This window comes from Emys orbicularis, chromosome 21, assembly GCF_028017835.1.
Source record: "Emys orbicularis isolate rEmyOrb1 chromosome 21, rEmyOrb1.hap1, whole genome shotgun sequence".
Taxonomy (NCBI): Eukaryota; Metazoa; Chordata; order Testudines; family Emydidae; genus Emys; species Emys orbicularis.
The window spans coordinates 5,406,304-5,421,810 of NC_088703.1; the positions used below are offsets into that span (position 1 = coordinate 5,406,304).

General features: G+C 57.8%; 1 protein-coding gene across 1 annotated transcript; it reads right to left on the bottom strand.

The window, feature by feature from the left end:
* Positions 1-3,416: 3,416 nt before the first annotated feature.
* Positions 3,417-9,447, bottom strand: LOC135892986 (adenosine receptor A1-like). The gene is made up of 2 exons (XM_065420769.1): positions 9,408-9,447; positions 3,417-4,567 (listed from the first exon to the last, which is right to left on the bottom strand). Exons 1-2 carry the CDS (start codon positions 9,445-9,447, stop codon positions 3,417-3,419), a joined length of 1,191 nt encoding a protein of 396 aa, XP_065276841.1.
* Between the last annotated feature and the right edge of the window lie 6,060 nt (positions 9,448-15,507).

Below are 15,507 nucleotides of genomic sequence, written 5' to 3' on the forward strand. Positions count from 1 at the left end.
CAGCACCCCGTAACACTGCGCTGGGGCCAGCACTGACTGCGAGGGGAGAGCGCCCCCTGCCGATTTGCAGCAACCTGGCTCTCCACCCCTGCACAGATGTGCTACCTGCTGCCTGGGGAATGGCCAGGAGTGAGGGGGGAGGGGGCTTCCGAGCTGGGCTGAACTCACTGCCCAGATCACTCACCTGCTGCAATCCCAGGGAGCTGCAGGGTTTGTCAGAGGGGCTGGGTTCCCCGCTGCCCCTCCCCCCTGCTGCCCCCCCATTCCCTGCCCCCCACGCACACGCCCGTGAGATGCAAACCTGGCCGCTGGCTGGTGGTGTGCTAGGCTCCGTGGGTGCCCTTTGCCCACTCCTGCTGGGAGCTGGGGAACCGGCTGAGCGGGGAGCCCCAGGTGTGATCTGGGCACCGTCGGGGATGTACGTCCCCTGCCTGGTTTGGGGAGACTGGCCCGTGCTGGCTGCCAACAGCCCCTCCGAGCTTGGCTTCTGCCAGGCTGCATGACCCAGGAAACCACCCATCTCATGGAGGACAGCACGTGTGTGAATATGCCCTCCCCTGCAACTGCAGCGCTGCACCTTCCTTCAGCTCTCCCCCCATCCCCTCTACTGCCCCCATCTCTTCCTTCCCCCCAGCCCTCGGTGTTCCCCTCCACACCCCATTCCTCCTTCTGCCCATCTATCTCAGCCCTCTCCCCCACAATCCAGCCCCTCCCACGGCCACAGGAGGGGGCCTGGGTCGCCCCGCGAAGCGCCCTCACTAGGAGAGGCTGCGGAGCAAGGCCTGGTGGGGGTGGAAGCCGGGACCCTGTGTGCTCGTCTGCAAGGTTCCAGGCTGCCCCTAGCAGGATCCAGCCCAAGGCCTGTGGGGAGCCCATGCCAGAGGGGCTGGGGGCACAGCGCTGGCACAGATAGGGCTGCCAGGCTGGGATCTGGGACCAGGCTCACTCCGTCCCCTCCCCGAGCTCTGGTGTCCACCCAGATCTGGGATGCGAGGCAACTGGGTCCCCACGGCCTGGGCCCCCCCCCCCGAGTTGTGCGGATGGGGGTCTGTGGGCCCAGGGGGTCTCTGCCGGCTGGGGTCAGCTGTGCCTAATACAGCTGTGGTGTCACAGCGCCCCCTGCTGGGAAACAGCAGCACTGCAGGCATGCTATGGGGTGGGGTGCGGGGGGAGTCCCTGGTGCACCAAAATGAATACACTGCCCGGCACTGCCCCACGGACGGGCGCATTCACACACACCCCTTCCCCGCTCTGAACCATTCCCAGGACTCCTGCATGCCCATCCCAATACCCGCCCCCCTCCTGAAGGACGGCACAGCATTGAATTCAGCAGGGAGATGCCTTTAATGAGATGATCCAGGAACGGCTGGTGACGCTGCCCGAACCGGCCTGGGCCAAGGGTCCCGCAGGGCTGATTTAAAGGAGAGCTGAAAGTCTGAACCGATCTAGCCACAACTAGCTGCTTGCCAGAGCCCTGAGAGGAGAAATTCCACCCCTGGCTCCTTGGCCTCGCCTGCATCACCCGGCAAACCCAGCTGGCCTGTTGCTGCTGCTTCCCTCGCTGCTTTTCTCCTGCCTGCGGCTGAGGTCACAGGCTGGGCCAGTTCCCTCTTGGGTTCTCCTGCGCTGGCCCGAGGGCGTGGGATGGGGGTGGCCCCCGCCTCAGGGAAAGGCCGTCAAACCAACCCTGTCCAAACCCAGAATGAAAGAAGAAACCGGGGGGGAGCGGGGTGCGTTGCTACTGGATGTGGACTTTTCAAAACATATGTGGCTATCTCCAGGAGTGGCTCAGTGGTTAGAGCAGGGGGGGGGCTAGGAGCCAGGACTCCTGGGTTCTATCCCTGGCTCTGGGAGGGGAGTGGGATCTAGTGGTTAGAGCAGGGGGGATGGGAGCTAGGACTCCTGGGTTCTATCCCTGGCTCTGGGAGGGGAGTGGGATCTAGTGGTTAGAGCAGGGGGTCTAGGAGCCAGGACTCCTGGGTTCTATCCCTGGCTCTGGGAGGGGAGTGGGATCTAGTGGTTAGAGCAGGGGGGATGGGAGCCAGGACTCCTGGGTTCTAGCCCTGGCTTTGTATGGGGAGTGGGGTCTAGTGCATGATTGGCATGTGACTCCCACATTGGGGAGGCGGGGCATAAGCGTGGGATACTCCCTAAAAGTGGGGTGGGGGGCACTGGCGACTGGACCATGACCCAGCTCTGCTCCAAGGCTCAGCCCGGCTCGGCCTCCTCCCCCTGAGGCTCCACTGCAGGTTCTGCTCCCGCTTGGCCCCCTCCACCCTCGGGGGATGGGGCAAAGAGGCATGGGCCTGGGGGTCCTTGGGGGAAGAGACAGAGTGAGGGCAGGACCTCGGGGGGAAGAGGCGGAGCGGGGGCGGGAAGAGGAGCAGTGTGGGCGGGGCCAAGGGGGGAAGAGGCGGCGTGGGGGCTAGAAGAGGAGCCGTGTGGGCGGAGCCACGGGGGAAAGAGGCGGAGTGAGGGCGGAACCTCAGGGGGAAGAGGAGCAGCATGGGCGGGGCCATGGGGGAAGAGGCGGAGTGGGGGCTGGAAGAGGAGCAGTGTGGGCGGGGCCAAGGGGAGAAGAGGCTGAGTGGGGGCGGGGCCATGGAGGGAAGAGGCGGAGTGAGGGCGGAACCTCAGGGGGAAGAGGAGCAGCATGGGCGGGGCCAAGGGGAGAAGAGGCCGAGTGGGGGCGGGGCCATGGGAGAAGAGGCCGAGTGGGGGCGGGGCCTCAGGGCGGAGCATGGGAGCCTTTTCAGCGGCGGCGCTCCAAAGGGGGCAGGCTGGCGTGCCTCCAGAGGGAGGCGCACCACGTCCTCTTTGGGGGAGGCTTAGCCCCCACCCCCCAGGCCTCTTATACCCACCACCCATGGTCTAGTGCAGGGGTTCTCAAACTTCACTGCACCGTGACCACCTTCTGACAACAAAAATTACTTCACAACCCCAGGATGGGGGGACCGAAGCCTGAGCCTGCCCGAGCCCCACTGCTCCGGGTTGGTGGGGCCAAAGCCCAAGCCCCACTGCTCTGGGAAGGGGGGCCAAAGTTGAAGCTCAAGGGCTTTAGCCCCAGGCAGGGGGCCTGCGACCTGAGCCCTGCAGCCCAGGGCTGAAGCCCTCGAGCTTCGGCTTCGGCTTCGGCCCCGGGCCCCAGCAAGTCTAAGCCAGCCCTGGCGACCCCATTCAAAGAGGGTCGCAACCCACAGTTTGAGAACCGCTGGTCTAGTGGGTTAAAGTGAGGGGGCTGGGAGCCAGGACTCCTGGGTTCTTCTTCCATCTGCTCTGTCCCTAGCCCGGGGGGGCCGCAAGGCAGGGTGTCATACTCCCCCTAGGGAGCGGTGACAGTCTTACAAGACCCTCTAGGTATAAAAGAGGCTCCGGGAGTCCCGAGGGGGGCCAATCCCGTGGGCCATCAACCCACGTCACTTCCCTGGCAGAGGGCTGTTGCGGCTGGCCAGCTCTAGCCTATTGGACGGCGTGAGTCCGGAGGCGGAGAACTTGCCCGGGGCGGAGGTGGGCAGGGGGTGCCAGGCGCAGGAGAAGGCGGCCGTGAAGGCCTGGCGGAAGGAGCGCATGCGGAAGACGTACACCACGGGGTTGATGGCGGAGTTGGCGTGGGACAGGACAATGGTCGCCAGCACCAACGGGCTGGGGACGGGGCAGCCGGGGCAGACGAGCTGGAGGGTGTTGATGACGTGGAGGGGCAGCCAGCAGAGGGCGAAGCAGAAGAGGACGATAAAGAGCGAGGTGGCCAGCCTCAGCTCCTTGTGCAGGACGCGGCGGCGCCGGGCCTGCCGGCTCACGTCCACCTCCCGCTCGGCCACCTTGCGGATCTGCCGCTTGGCCTCCAGGAAGATGCGGCCGTAGAGGACCAGCATGGCGGCCAGCGGCACCAGCATGCAGGCCACGAAGTTGAAATAGACCTCGTAGGTGTCCTCGATGAAGGCATTGAAGGTGCACTGGCCGTCGGGCGGGAAGGGTTTATGCCAGCCCATGAGGGGCAGCGCCCCGATGAAGGTGGCCAGCACCCAGCTGCCCAGGATGACCAGGAGCGAGTTCTGGGGGCTCATGAGGGATGGATACTGGAAGGGCTTGAGGATGGAGATGTACCGCTCCACCGCGATGGCCAACAGGCCGAGGACCGAGGCCTGCGTGAAGATCAGCAGTGTGCAGAGCATCAGCAAGCACAGAGTCGGCTGGCCCCGCGGCAGCCCCGCGTCCACCATCTGGGCGCAGGGAATGGCCACGGCCCCCACCAGGACGTCGGCCGCCGCCAGCGAGACCAGGAAGTGGTTGGTCACCACGGCGCGCAGCTTCCTGTCGCGCAGGATGACGGTGCAGATGAAGAGGTTGCCCGCGACGGACAGCACCGCCGTGGCGGTCTCTGTCAGGAAGTAGGGCACGTCCAGGCTGGGTGAGCTCCCGTTCGACGCCCCCGGGCAGGGTGGGGAGTGGATGGGCGGGAAGGACGAGTTGGGGAAGGCGTTCGTGGCAGGTGGGATGCTGGCCATGTTAATCCAGGCGCCTTGCTGGGCCGTCAGCGCTCCCGCATCTCCACACTCCGTCGACACCGCTGCACGGAGGGAAACCAGAGCTCAGCGTACGGCCAACCCGCTCTAGGGGGTTGAACTACGGTCTGCTCATCTGTTTGGTGAGGGGGCAGTTGGGAGGGGGTCAGTGGCCTGTGATCTGCAGGTCAGACCGGAGGATCTGGTGGGCCTCTGTGATCTGGGGGAGAGACCCCGAGAATGCCCCGTTCCCCTGCTCCTGAGGGCTAAGACACTGGGACCTGGCCCTGTTCTGTTGGAATCAGAGGGACACGGGAGGAATCCTCCCAGTGTTCAGTGGCTATCGAGGGGCCGCGTGCCCGCGCACGCTAGGTATTTCCATATGTCTAGCGTCATAGCTCATACGGCCACTAATTCCAATAGCAGGGAGGGAGCAGCTCACCGAGGGCTGGGGTGGATTCTCCATCCCTGGCAGTTTTCTCAATCAAGATGGGCTGTTTTTCAATAAGATCTGCCCTGGCTCAACCGGGAATGAATCTAGCGCCGCCCTACGGCCTGGGTCATCCAGCGGGTCAGCCTAGATGGTTACAATGGCCCCTCCTGGCCTTGGAATCTCTAGCCCAGGGAGAAGTTGGACCCAGGTGAAAGCACAGGGCAAGTGGAGGTGGGGGGGCAGATTCCTGGTGTGCAAGGCAGACAGGGGTTGGAGCGTAAGGCATTAATCCCACGTGGAATGCCCGTATGCCAGGCTGTAAGAAATTATCTCCGTTTTGCTTTATCACTTTGAAAAGGTTCGCTCTGAACTTGTGAACCCAGCCACAGGAATCGTCCCCGACCCCACCCCCCGCCTTCCTTTCCAGAGGGACTATCGAAAGCAGATGGGCCATCAAAGATTACTGCAATACAAATGATTGGTTAATGGCCCTTTCCGGCACCTGAGAAATGCTATGTGCCAGGAAGCTCCATCTGTGAGCTTGGAAGCTGAAGGAAGGAAATCAAACAAAGCCACAGGAATATTTTCCATCTTTTTGGCGGGTTGAACTCCAAAGGGCCAGAGATCCTAAGGGAGCCAGAGATCCCCGGGGCTGCCCTGAAAGACACCTTGAATTGACCGATGCATCTGCCATTTTGTTGCCCAGTCACCCAGTTTTGTGAGGTCCTTTTGTAACTCTTTGTGGTCTGCTTTGAACTTAACTATCTTGAGTAATTTTTATATCGTCTGTGTTTACCCCTTTTTCCTGATCAAAGGAATATGGGCTCTGCTTAGTTTGCATTTAAGCAATAAACAAAGTCATCAAGCAGGAAGGGAAGCAAAGGGTGCTTAAACAAGTGAGGAAAAAGCAGCAGGGAACATCCTTCCTAATAGACGCTGTCTCTCCTGAATCTCCGCTGGAACAGTTTTTTGAGGGTGACTGACACCCCAAGACACCCCCTACCCCCCTTTCTCTGCCCTTCGTGTTCATGGCGTCTGAAGCAATAAAAGAAGCATTCTTTGGATTCTGGGGAGAAGGGGTCCTGACCTAAGAAGTTTAGTCAGTAAAACTATTGAAAGCATGTGGTGAGAAATCTTTCCTTTGAATTTAGCAGAGTTTGTTAAATTAAGCATTGGTTGCGTTTTATCTTTACTTTTCTTGTAACCATTTCTGGCTTTTATGCCTCATTACTGGTTCTCACTTCAAACCTCTCTCTCTGTAGTTAATAAACTTGTTTCACTGTTTGATCTAATCCCGTGTGTTTGAACGAAAGTGTTTGGGCAACTTCATTTGGGGTGGCAAGTTGCGTGCGTATTATTTCTATTAAAGCCACAACAGACTTGGTATAATTTGCATTGTCCAGGGGAGGGCTGGGCAGTACAGGACAGACATTTCTGCGGGGAAATCTAAGGCTGGGAGTGTGTTGGGGTCACCCAGCAAATTAACCAGGGCTGGTAAGAGCCAGGGTGTGCCTGCAGCACACACAGCTGGGAGGTTCTTTGTGAGCAATCCAGGCTGGAGGATACAGCAGTGAAGCATGTAAAGGGCACCCAAGTTAGAGGACAGGAGTGACCCAGCTACTCACTAGTCTGGAGTGTACCTCGTATGTCACAGCCCCCTTGCCAAGGGTTAGGGAGGCAGGCTACAGCCTCGGTCGGCAGCTCTCAGCCTAGCCTAGCAGGCCGCTTGGCTCAGCCCCCAGTCCCCCAAACAGACCTAATCTTTAAGCAAGCGGATACTTGCTTTAAGCACGCAGCAAGCAAGCAGGAACAGAACATTTGTGTGCAGACAAGACCTCAGAGTGTTCCCTCTAAGCTCTGCTCTGGCCAGGGCCGTCCCTAGGTGGGGCCCGGGACAAATCAGCCCCTGCCATAGGCACAGGGTGCGGGGGGTGCCCCGCCCGAAGCTCCCAGCTGCCAGCCCCACGCCCGGAGTGTTGGCTGCTGGCCCCACGCACCGGGGGTCTTGGCTGCTGCCCCACGCCCAGTGTCCCGGCTGCTGCCCAACACGCCCGGGGTCTCGGGCGCTGGCCAATCGCACCAGCCCGGGGTCCCCCCAAAGCGCGGGGCCTGGAGCGGTCGCCTCGATCTGCCATACCCAAGGGACGGCTCTGGCCCTGGCTCAGCCACCAGCTCTGGGCAGAGCGGCGTTTCTGGCCTGGGATATGCAGGAGACGAGGGTGGGTGATCATGAAGGGCCCTGCTGGCTTTAGAATCTAGAACCCAGGCCCAGATCCTTGCAGATAAGACACCTAACCCCCGCCCCACCACCACCCCCTTGGAATCCAAGACCTCTGGGGTTCTGTTCTGAACATTTCCCAGGGCCACATGTGGCCCAAGGAGGCTGGGATTGTACGGGGCAGAAGCAGACATGCCTTTTACATTTGAGGGTGGATTTAGGCCCAGTGAAGGGGACTGGCAGCTCCTGCGATTTGCATCCCTCTAGTTATCAACAGCACAGGGCCAGCATGGAGCCTAAGGAAGCAGGTGTCCCTCCCAGTCAGGTAAATTTCAACATTGCTATATGCTTTCCCCGTTTTTCTTTCACCTCTGTGATGAAGTTACCTAGGCCTAGCGGATAGAGTACTGGACTGGGGCTCAGGAAATGTGACTTTTATTTCTGGCTCTGCTGCTGTCCTGACAGGTGACTTTGGTCTTCCCCTGCTCTGTGCCTCAGTTTCCCCATTTGTTAAGCACGCTGAGATCCAGCGAGGATAAGAACTGGGAGTTATTACTGCTATGAGCCGGGTGAAACCTCACCATGGGTTAAGTGCCAAGCGATGCGTGAATGAATCCTCTATGTCAGAGACAGTCAAGGGGCCCACGCCCAAAACAAAGCCTCATAGAAACTAGCCCCATGTGGGCAGAGGGTTCAACCAGGCATTGTGACCCGGGGAGGGTGGGTGAAGCGAGATCGCAGAGAAACGGAGAGCAGACAAGGACGGAGAGGGAGAGGCAAAAAAGCCAAGCAGGAGACCGTAAGCGCCGCGTGGCCCTGGAAAAAGACACAGAGAGAACTCTGGGGCCTGGGGTTGGCTAAAGAGGCTCGGGGGGGGGCGGCCGGGTGGGGGCTGTAAGCTAAGAGACTGCTCCTTTTGGTCTTGGTGCCGTCTGTGTTCAGAGCCACGGGGCTTTGTACGTTCCTGGACAATGAACAAGGTTGCGTCAAAGAAAATACCAGACTCCATCAATGTCTACTTCTCTCTGGAACGTCCCCAGGGCCCTGGACTTTGGCTAGCCGCTCGGGACAGAAAGGGGCAACCGTATTTATTGTGCCTAGTGGGCCCAATCCTCTGCTGTCTTGCCATTTCTACGGTCATTTTCACCTGTGCAACGCCTGCTAGATCACGGACAGGGGTGTCAACCAGGACACAAGGTGGGAGGCCATCTAGCGGACAAGGAGAGAGCCAGATTCTGCTGCCAATCTCGGTGTAAACCCGGAGTGATTCCATTGACTTTGTGTTGCCAGCTGTGACAAAAGTCAGCGCGAGTCTTGTGATAGTCGGGGTTTCTCTGAAAGCCCCGGCTGCTGGAATCCAGGGGCGGCCGGAGGCTCTCAGCTTCAATTGTAAAAATAACGACTGTGTCCAGCCACCGTGTTTGTGGAGCAAAGCCCCCAAATCCATTTTAAAATAATCATATCGTGTTTTTTAAGACGCCGTCAGGCTTTTGAGGACCCAATTCATGTTTTTGTGTCGTTTGAGGTGGCAGTCTTGTTGTTACTCCCCTGCAACAGATCAGAATAGGCCCCCGGCTTTTCAGAGAGCTGAAATGCCGTCCACAAATGCTTCGGCTCCTGGGTGATTTTTTTTAATGGCAGCGTGAATCGCTCTAGCTCGGTATAAAATCCCTTTAAAAGAGGGGTTGGCACACTAGTGGGTGAGGCACTGGCTGGAGACTCAGGACGCCTGGGTTCTGTGCCTGCCCCGCTGTGTGAATTTGGCCTGGCTCCTTCCCCCCACCCCTCTCGTCACTTAGAGGAGTAACTCCACCAGAGCCCGCGGGAACGGGGCTCAGAATCTGGCTCTGCGGCCGGAGTGCTTTGGAGAGGCGAGGGGCTGTTTCCGGAGCAGGAAAGCAAAGTCACAAGCAGGTTGTTGATCACAGCCAAGGAGCGGGAAGATTGTTCTGATTTCCTTTTCAGCATGGGGCATCTGGGCAGATCTCTCCTCATCGGTCCCCTCCCAGGGCAAGGACATCGGGGAGAACCCCAGTCTCTCCCGCACTTTGTCTGCGATGCACAACGGTTTTGCCTCCTGGGATGTTTTTGCCTAACCCAAGTTACTGGGCTGAGTACAGGGGTAGCTGGGTGAATTTAATAGCCTGGGATGCACAGGAGACCAACCGGGGTGATCTGCTGGCCCTGTCTCGCCACAAACTCTATGGATCTATGTTACAACCACGAGCCGCTGTGGCAAAGGCGAAGGACTCACCTGTGGAGGCTGCATGCCCATCTCTGCTCCCGCAGGGCATCGGTCCAGAGGGCTCTCGTGGGGTCAGCTGGTGGCCGGCATGTCCCCAAGCCCCGTCTCGCCAGCAGCCAGCCGTCCCTGGCCCATCAGAGCCCGGCGCAGCTCGGTCCTCCGCAGCCTCCCACACCGGGTGTTTGCAAGGATTGGATCTGATAAGCAGCCGGGCCTATCAAGGCAGGTGCTTTCCCCAGCGGGAGAAGGAACTGGGTGGACAAAGGGGGAGGGGATGTTTGTTGGTGGCGCTGAAAGGAAACAGACAGAGAGGCTGCTGGGCGGGGCGGGGGGGGCCAAGGCCATTACCCCCTCCCCCTTGATTCCTATTGATGCAGCATCCAAGAGGGTTCAAAGATGCTCTTCATCAGGGTCATATGGGGGAGCAAAGTCCTTGGGGCAGGTGACCCCCCGAATAAAGGTGTGACACACAGGAAGTGTGGCTACAGCCCCCCCTCCAACCATGGATTTTAGGGGCAGGGGGTTGCCGGGGGCGACGGGGTAGTCTTCCCACCACCCCACGGTTTCCACCATCACTTCCTCCCCTTTGTCACTTCTCCATCTCCCAGGGCCGCTGTCCTCCATGAGGGGCTGGACCCTGAGGAGATCTGCCTGCAATTTGGGGAGGGGGTAGAACTCCCCTCCAGGGGGAGGGCGGCTGAGCGTGCAACTGAACCAGGGCTCAGGAGGGTGGGCTTGATTCCCAGCTATGCTGGGGCCGCTTTTATCTGCAAGACTCAAAATCAAATGTGGACGGATGCAAGAGAAGGACGATTTGGCTGGTCAAACTATGTAGACCGGGCCTTGTACTGAAATAAGGCCCTCTGCGTTGGCTTGTGCTCTGGTTTAGCTAGGTCACACCTTAAATTAAACCAGGACAATTTCCCTGGGTAGACTCAACTTCACTTACCAGGCAAAACTGATGAAAACCAGATTGAAACCGATGGAGAGCGTCTACACACAAAGGGTGCGTCCACCCTAGGAGAAAAAGTGGGGATCTTACCGCTGGGGAAATTAACATGAGGTAATTTCCTAATGTGGACCCCGCACTTTGTGGGGTTTGGGACCATTAGGGCAACTTCCTGGAGAAACCATATTGAATGACGTTAAAGGGGGGGGACATGATAGAGGTCTATAAAATCATGACTGATGTGGAGAAAATAAATAAGGAAGTGTTATTTACTCCTTCTCATAACACACGAACTAGGGGTCACCAAATTAAATTAATAGGCAGCAGATTTAAAACCAACAGAAGGAAGTACTTCACACAACGCACAGTCAACCTGTGGAACTCTTTGCCGGAGGATGTTGTGAAGGCCAAGACCATAACAGGGTTCAAAAAAGAACTAGATAAGTTCATGGAAGATAGGTCCATCAGTGGCTGTTAGTCAAGATGGACAGAGATGGTGTCCCTACCTCTGTTTGCCAGAAGCTGGGATTGGGCGGCAGGGAAAGAATCACTTGATGATGACCTGTTCTGTTCATTCCCTCTGAGGCACCTGGTATTGGCCACTGTTGGAAGACAGGATGCTGGGCTAGATGGACTTTTGGTCTGATGGTCTTTGGTCTTATGTTACGTTCTTACCGAGTGACGTATTTTAGGGGTTCGTTAGATTAAAAATGCAAATGTGTACGGTGGGATCGAATGGAATGTCTTTAGGAGGAACACGGGATTCGCGCAGTCTCTGGGAAGCATTGTGAGCTTCAAGTGACGATGCGGAAGAGAGGAATGCTCTTCTGGGACAATACCTGTGAAGGGGAAATTGGTGGCAGGAGGGGATTGCAAATCCCTATCTAAGGACTCAGCCCGTGAAGCATCGCCCGGGGTGGGGTGGGACATCTTTTGTCTGCTGATCCCCTGTGATGTGAGGATAGTTCAAAGCCAAACAGTGGAAAGGAGTAACTGATGAGGGGGCTTATTTGGAGTGGAAGCTGTGATCACCGGCTAGAGCCATTGGTGGTGTCAGGGCGGGAGGGGTGGAGGGAAATCTCTGGTAAGCCTATTAGCGTGTGTGTAGGTCCATTGATGGGTTTTAATATGTAACGCTTTTACCTTAGGAATCAACGTGCTTGCTTAGAAAAGGATGGGCCGTAGCATCACTGGGGCAGTTGCACTGGTTACGCTCTGAGCAGACCAGTAAAGCAGGCTGCATTAAGCAGGCGGGCCTGGGGAACTCACAGGTTAGGCAGGGCGCTGTACAGCTGGGAAAGACCCCGGTGAAGAGGGAGAGAAACACGGGTCTCCGCCCAGGAGAGGTGACACCTGGGAAGCTGGGGGTCTAGAGTGGGGGGTGCGCTTGCTGGCGGGGGAGTACAGGTGCAGTCACCCTGAACTGTGACCGTTTACACACGTGTTAGCAGGGCAGGGGAACGAGGGGAACGGGGTTTTTCTGGACTTGCTGACTCATGCTTACACATTAGGAAGGTACGCCTCGTTAGCCACTGTGCAGTCACCAGAAGCACGCACCTTTTTGCCAGGTGAAGCCACCTGTTTAGCTCACCCGATGCAACCTCCCAACTTGAGCTAAACTGGCCTCGCCAGAGCAGGAGGATGGGGGTGCGGGGGGCTAGCGTGGCTCAGTTCCCTGCCATGCCGCAGATTTCCTGGGTGAGTCACTTAGCCCAGCCGTGCCTCAGTTTCCCCATCTGCGCAAGGGAGATAATAGCAGGACCCTACCTCACAAGCATATCGGTGAGGAGAAACACACCACAGATTGTAAGGTGCTAAGATACCCTGGAGAACCAGGCAAGAGCCTAAGGTATCCAGATGGTTGGAGCTTCTGTCCCCACAGCTGATATAAGAGTTTGCACCAGTTCACTAAACTGGTTTTAAAATACCAATTAGACCGGTGCCTATTTCTCGGGCAGAAAGGAGGGCTTTGAATGGCACGAATCCCCTGTTGAGCCGCCGAAAGGAAAAATCAGCAAATAGCCTTTTTTTCAAGACAGAGCCAACTGTTTACTCTGGCAAAGCCGCCCATAGCCCTGTTATCTGGGTGCACGGCTGGTGAACAATTTCCCAATCTCTCTCTGATCAAGGCCATTGTTAGCCGCTTTTATCAAGGAGATGCCTCATTAAACCTCATAAGCTCTAAAATATTTAAGCGGCGTCAACTGAAAACTCCGGCCCTGAGTACACAGGGTAAATGAACGGGCTTGAGAGTAAGTGCGTGGTGTGGGGGTGAACCAGAGATTCGGGCCCGGCTCCTGATCCGATCCTCACGCTGCTTGTAGCCCCTGTGGCTTCAGTGGAGTTAATCCGGATTTACATCGGCCTGGATGAGCTCAGTATCGGGCGGCCGTTGTTCCTTTCCTCCTGCCAGCTCTTTTCAGTTCTGAAAAACCTCCAGCGATTGAGTTCTTAATGCCTCCCGTTACTAAATAAATATGTACTTAATAAAACTAATATACACTGGAGTAGGGGACATTTCCAAAGGGTGTTTAAAGATAACTGTTGTGGTTGCTGTTTGTACTGCGCTACCCCTAGGGGTGCCAGATTGGGGGTCGAGGCCCCATTGTGCTAGGCCCTGTACAAACACATAATGAAAAGATGATCCAATTTTGATGGAGCAACGCTTGTTTACACCCGCTGGGGATCTGACCCCATTGTCAGCTGCTGCGCATCTGGCTTGTAAGGTAACACCCCCAGAAAGGAGGTCTAGGACAGGGGTTCTCAAACTTTTTTTGCTGGAACCCCCTTTGAAAATATTTCAGGCTGTGATGACCCCCTCTCCATACCATGCTACCCTTTCTTCTGCGCTGCCTTCAGAGCCAGAGGCCACCACTCTTGCGACCCCCCCATAATAGTCTCGTGATCCTCTTTTGGGTCGGGACCCCCAGTTTGAGAACCGCTGGTCTGGACATCCCAAACGCTTGTGGCTGTTCAGGGCATTGGTTGAAGTGCCCCATATCCCACTGCCAGGACTTACCCCTGCATGTATTTTCCTCCCCATGAAAAGCAAACCAGATAAGCCGCGGCTCCCACAGCTGGGTGTTTTCCCACAACCTCAACAACAGAGATGAATAAAAGAAGGAATCTGCAATCTCTTTCCCCGCCTCCCTCTTTTAGATATATCCGTATCACAGAGACTCCATAGTTCAGGTTGAGCTTTCAGAAATGTCTAGTTTCACAGGAGCTTTAAATCTTTATGTTGTAGTGAGCTCACTGAAATGGTAAAAAACGCACACAAACACAGACTGTCGAAGGCAGAGAATCGGAGAAATGGCAGGCTGGAAGGAATCGAGTCCAGGTGACAGCGCTGAGGCTGGACCAAGTTGAGCGCAGTTTGAACGCACATGGGGGCTTGATGAAAAACAAACGGATACAGAGAGAATAATAAAGGTTTGTTTTGGCCGTTTGAAATGAAATGGCTTTTTAAAATGAAATGGAAACCTTTTTGTTTGGAAAGTATTTCGTTTAGAAATTTTAGCTAACTTACAAATAAGAGGGGGGGGAGGCAGGGGGGGAAACACCCAAAATGAAAACCTGAAAAAATTCGTTTCAGGTTGAACAAAAATGGGGTTTTTTGTTTGTTTCAGTGACAAAAGATGTGTGTGTGTGGGGGGGGGGAATCAGTTTCAATGCAACATGAACTACTTTTTTTTCCAGATGTTTTGGTTTGGCCCCTACTTTACTCACGCTACCACCAGCCCTACAACTTCAAAGATCAGGAGTCAAGAGATTTTTTTTCAAAGACTAGACTGTGGTGCTTCGGCCTGCCAGTCCATCGCTGGACCCCCTCCCCACCCCGGTGCTGCCAACTCCCAGAAACGCCGCGAGTGATGCCAGCCTGGCCCCACTGCAGGGCCAGCTGCCTGACGGCAGGGAGCTTCCAGCTTCTCCCCGCAGCCCCAAATTCCAATGAATGAGTTCTGTGTCATCGTCCCCCCCGCCCCACATCTGCCCTTCCCCCAGCCCAGCAATTAATTACATCCCCCCAAAGCCCCACATCAATTCTCCCCCCACCCCGCACAGCTGCTTTTCCTGCAGCTCACGGGGTTAGTCAACCCGCACCCTAGGCCTGGTGTTGCAAGGAAGAAAAGGGGAACGGAACTGCCCTGAGCAGCTGGATTCTTCCTGCCCCCACACCCCAAAACCCCTCTTAGCTCCTTGTGGGGGGAAGAGAAGAGCTATGCCTACCTCATGCAACAGTTCCAGCTCCCTCTCCTGACCCCCAGCCCAACCCCCCTCCTCCCCTGCCCCCCAAACTCTGTCCCAACTCCCTCTCCTGTCCTGAGACTCTGCCCCAGCCCCCTCTCCTGCCCCCCACACTCTGCCTCAACCCCATCTCCTGCCACCCAGTCCTCACCCCAGCCCCCTCTCCTGCCCCCCAGGCTCTGCCCCAGCCCCCTCTCCTGCCCCCCACACTCTGCCCCAACCCCCTCTCCTGCTCCCTGTCCTGGCCCTAGGCCCCTCTCCTGCCCCTCAGCCTCTGCCCCAGGCCCCTCTCCTGCCCCCCAGCCTCTGTCCCAGCCCTCTCTCCTACCCCCCAGACCCCTCTTCTGCCCCCCAGGCTCTGCCCCAGCCCCCTCTCCTGCCCCCCAGACTCTGCCCCAACCCTCTCTCCTGCTCCCTGTCCTGGCCCTAGGCCCCTCTCCTGCCCCTCAGCCTCTGCCCCAGGCCCCTCTCCTGCCCCCCAGCCTCTGTCCCAGCCCTCTCTCCTACCCCCCAGACCCCTCTTCTGCCCCCCAGGCTCTGCCCCAACCCCTCTCCTGCTCCCTGTCCTACCCCCCAGACCCCTCTTCTGCCCCCCAGGTTCTGCCCCAACCCCCAGCCCCAACCTCAACCTCAACCTCAGCCTTTGCCTAGCCCACGCCCCGCCCACTCCGCACTAGCCCCGCCCCCTCTGTCAGCGCGGGCCCCGCCTCCGCGCTTCCCTCCCGCCTTGGAACCCGGCCCGGCTCGTCCTCGCGCCGCGCCCCGCCCCGCCCCGCTCCCGGGAGCTCGCGGCCCGCCCGGGAAAGGTGCTGGGGGGTGGGGTAGGGAGCCAATTCCCCCCACCCCCCACGGCTTCCCCGCCCCAGGGCACCCCGAGGTCCCCCCTCCCTCATCACCCCCTCCCCATCGCCC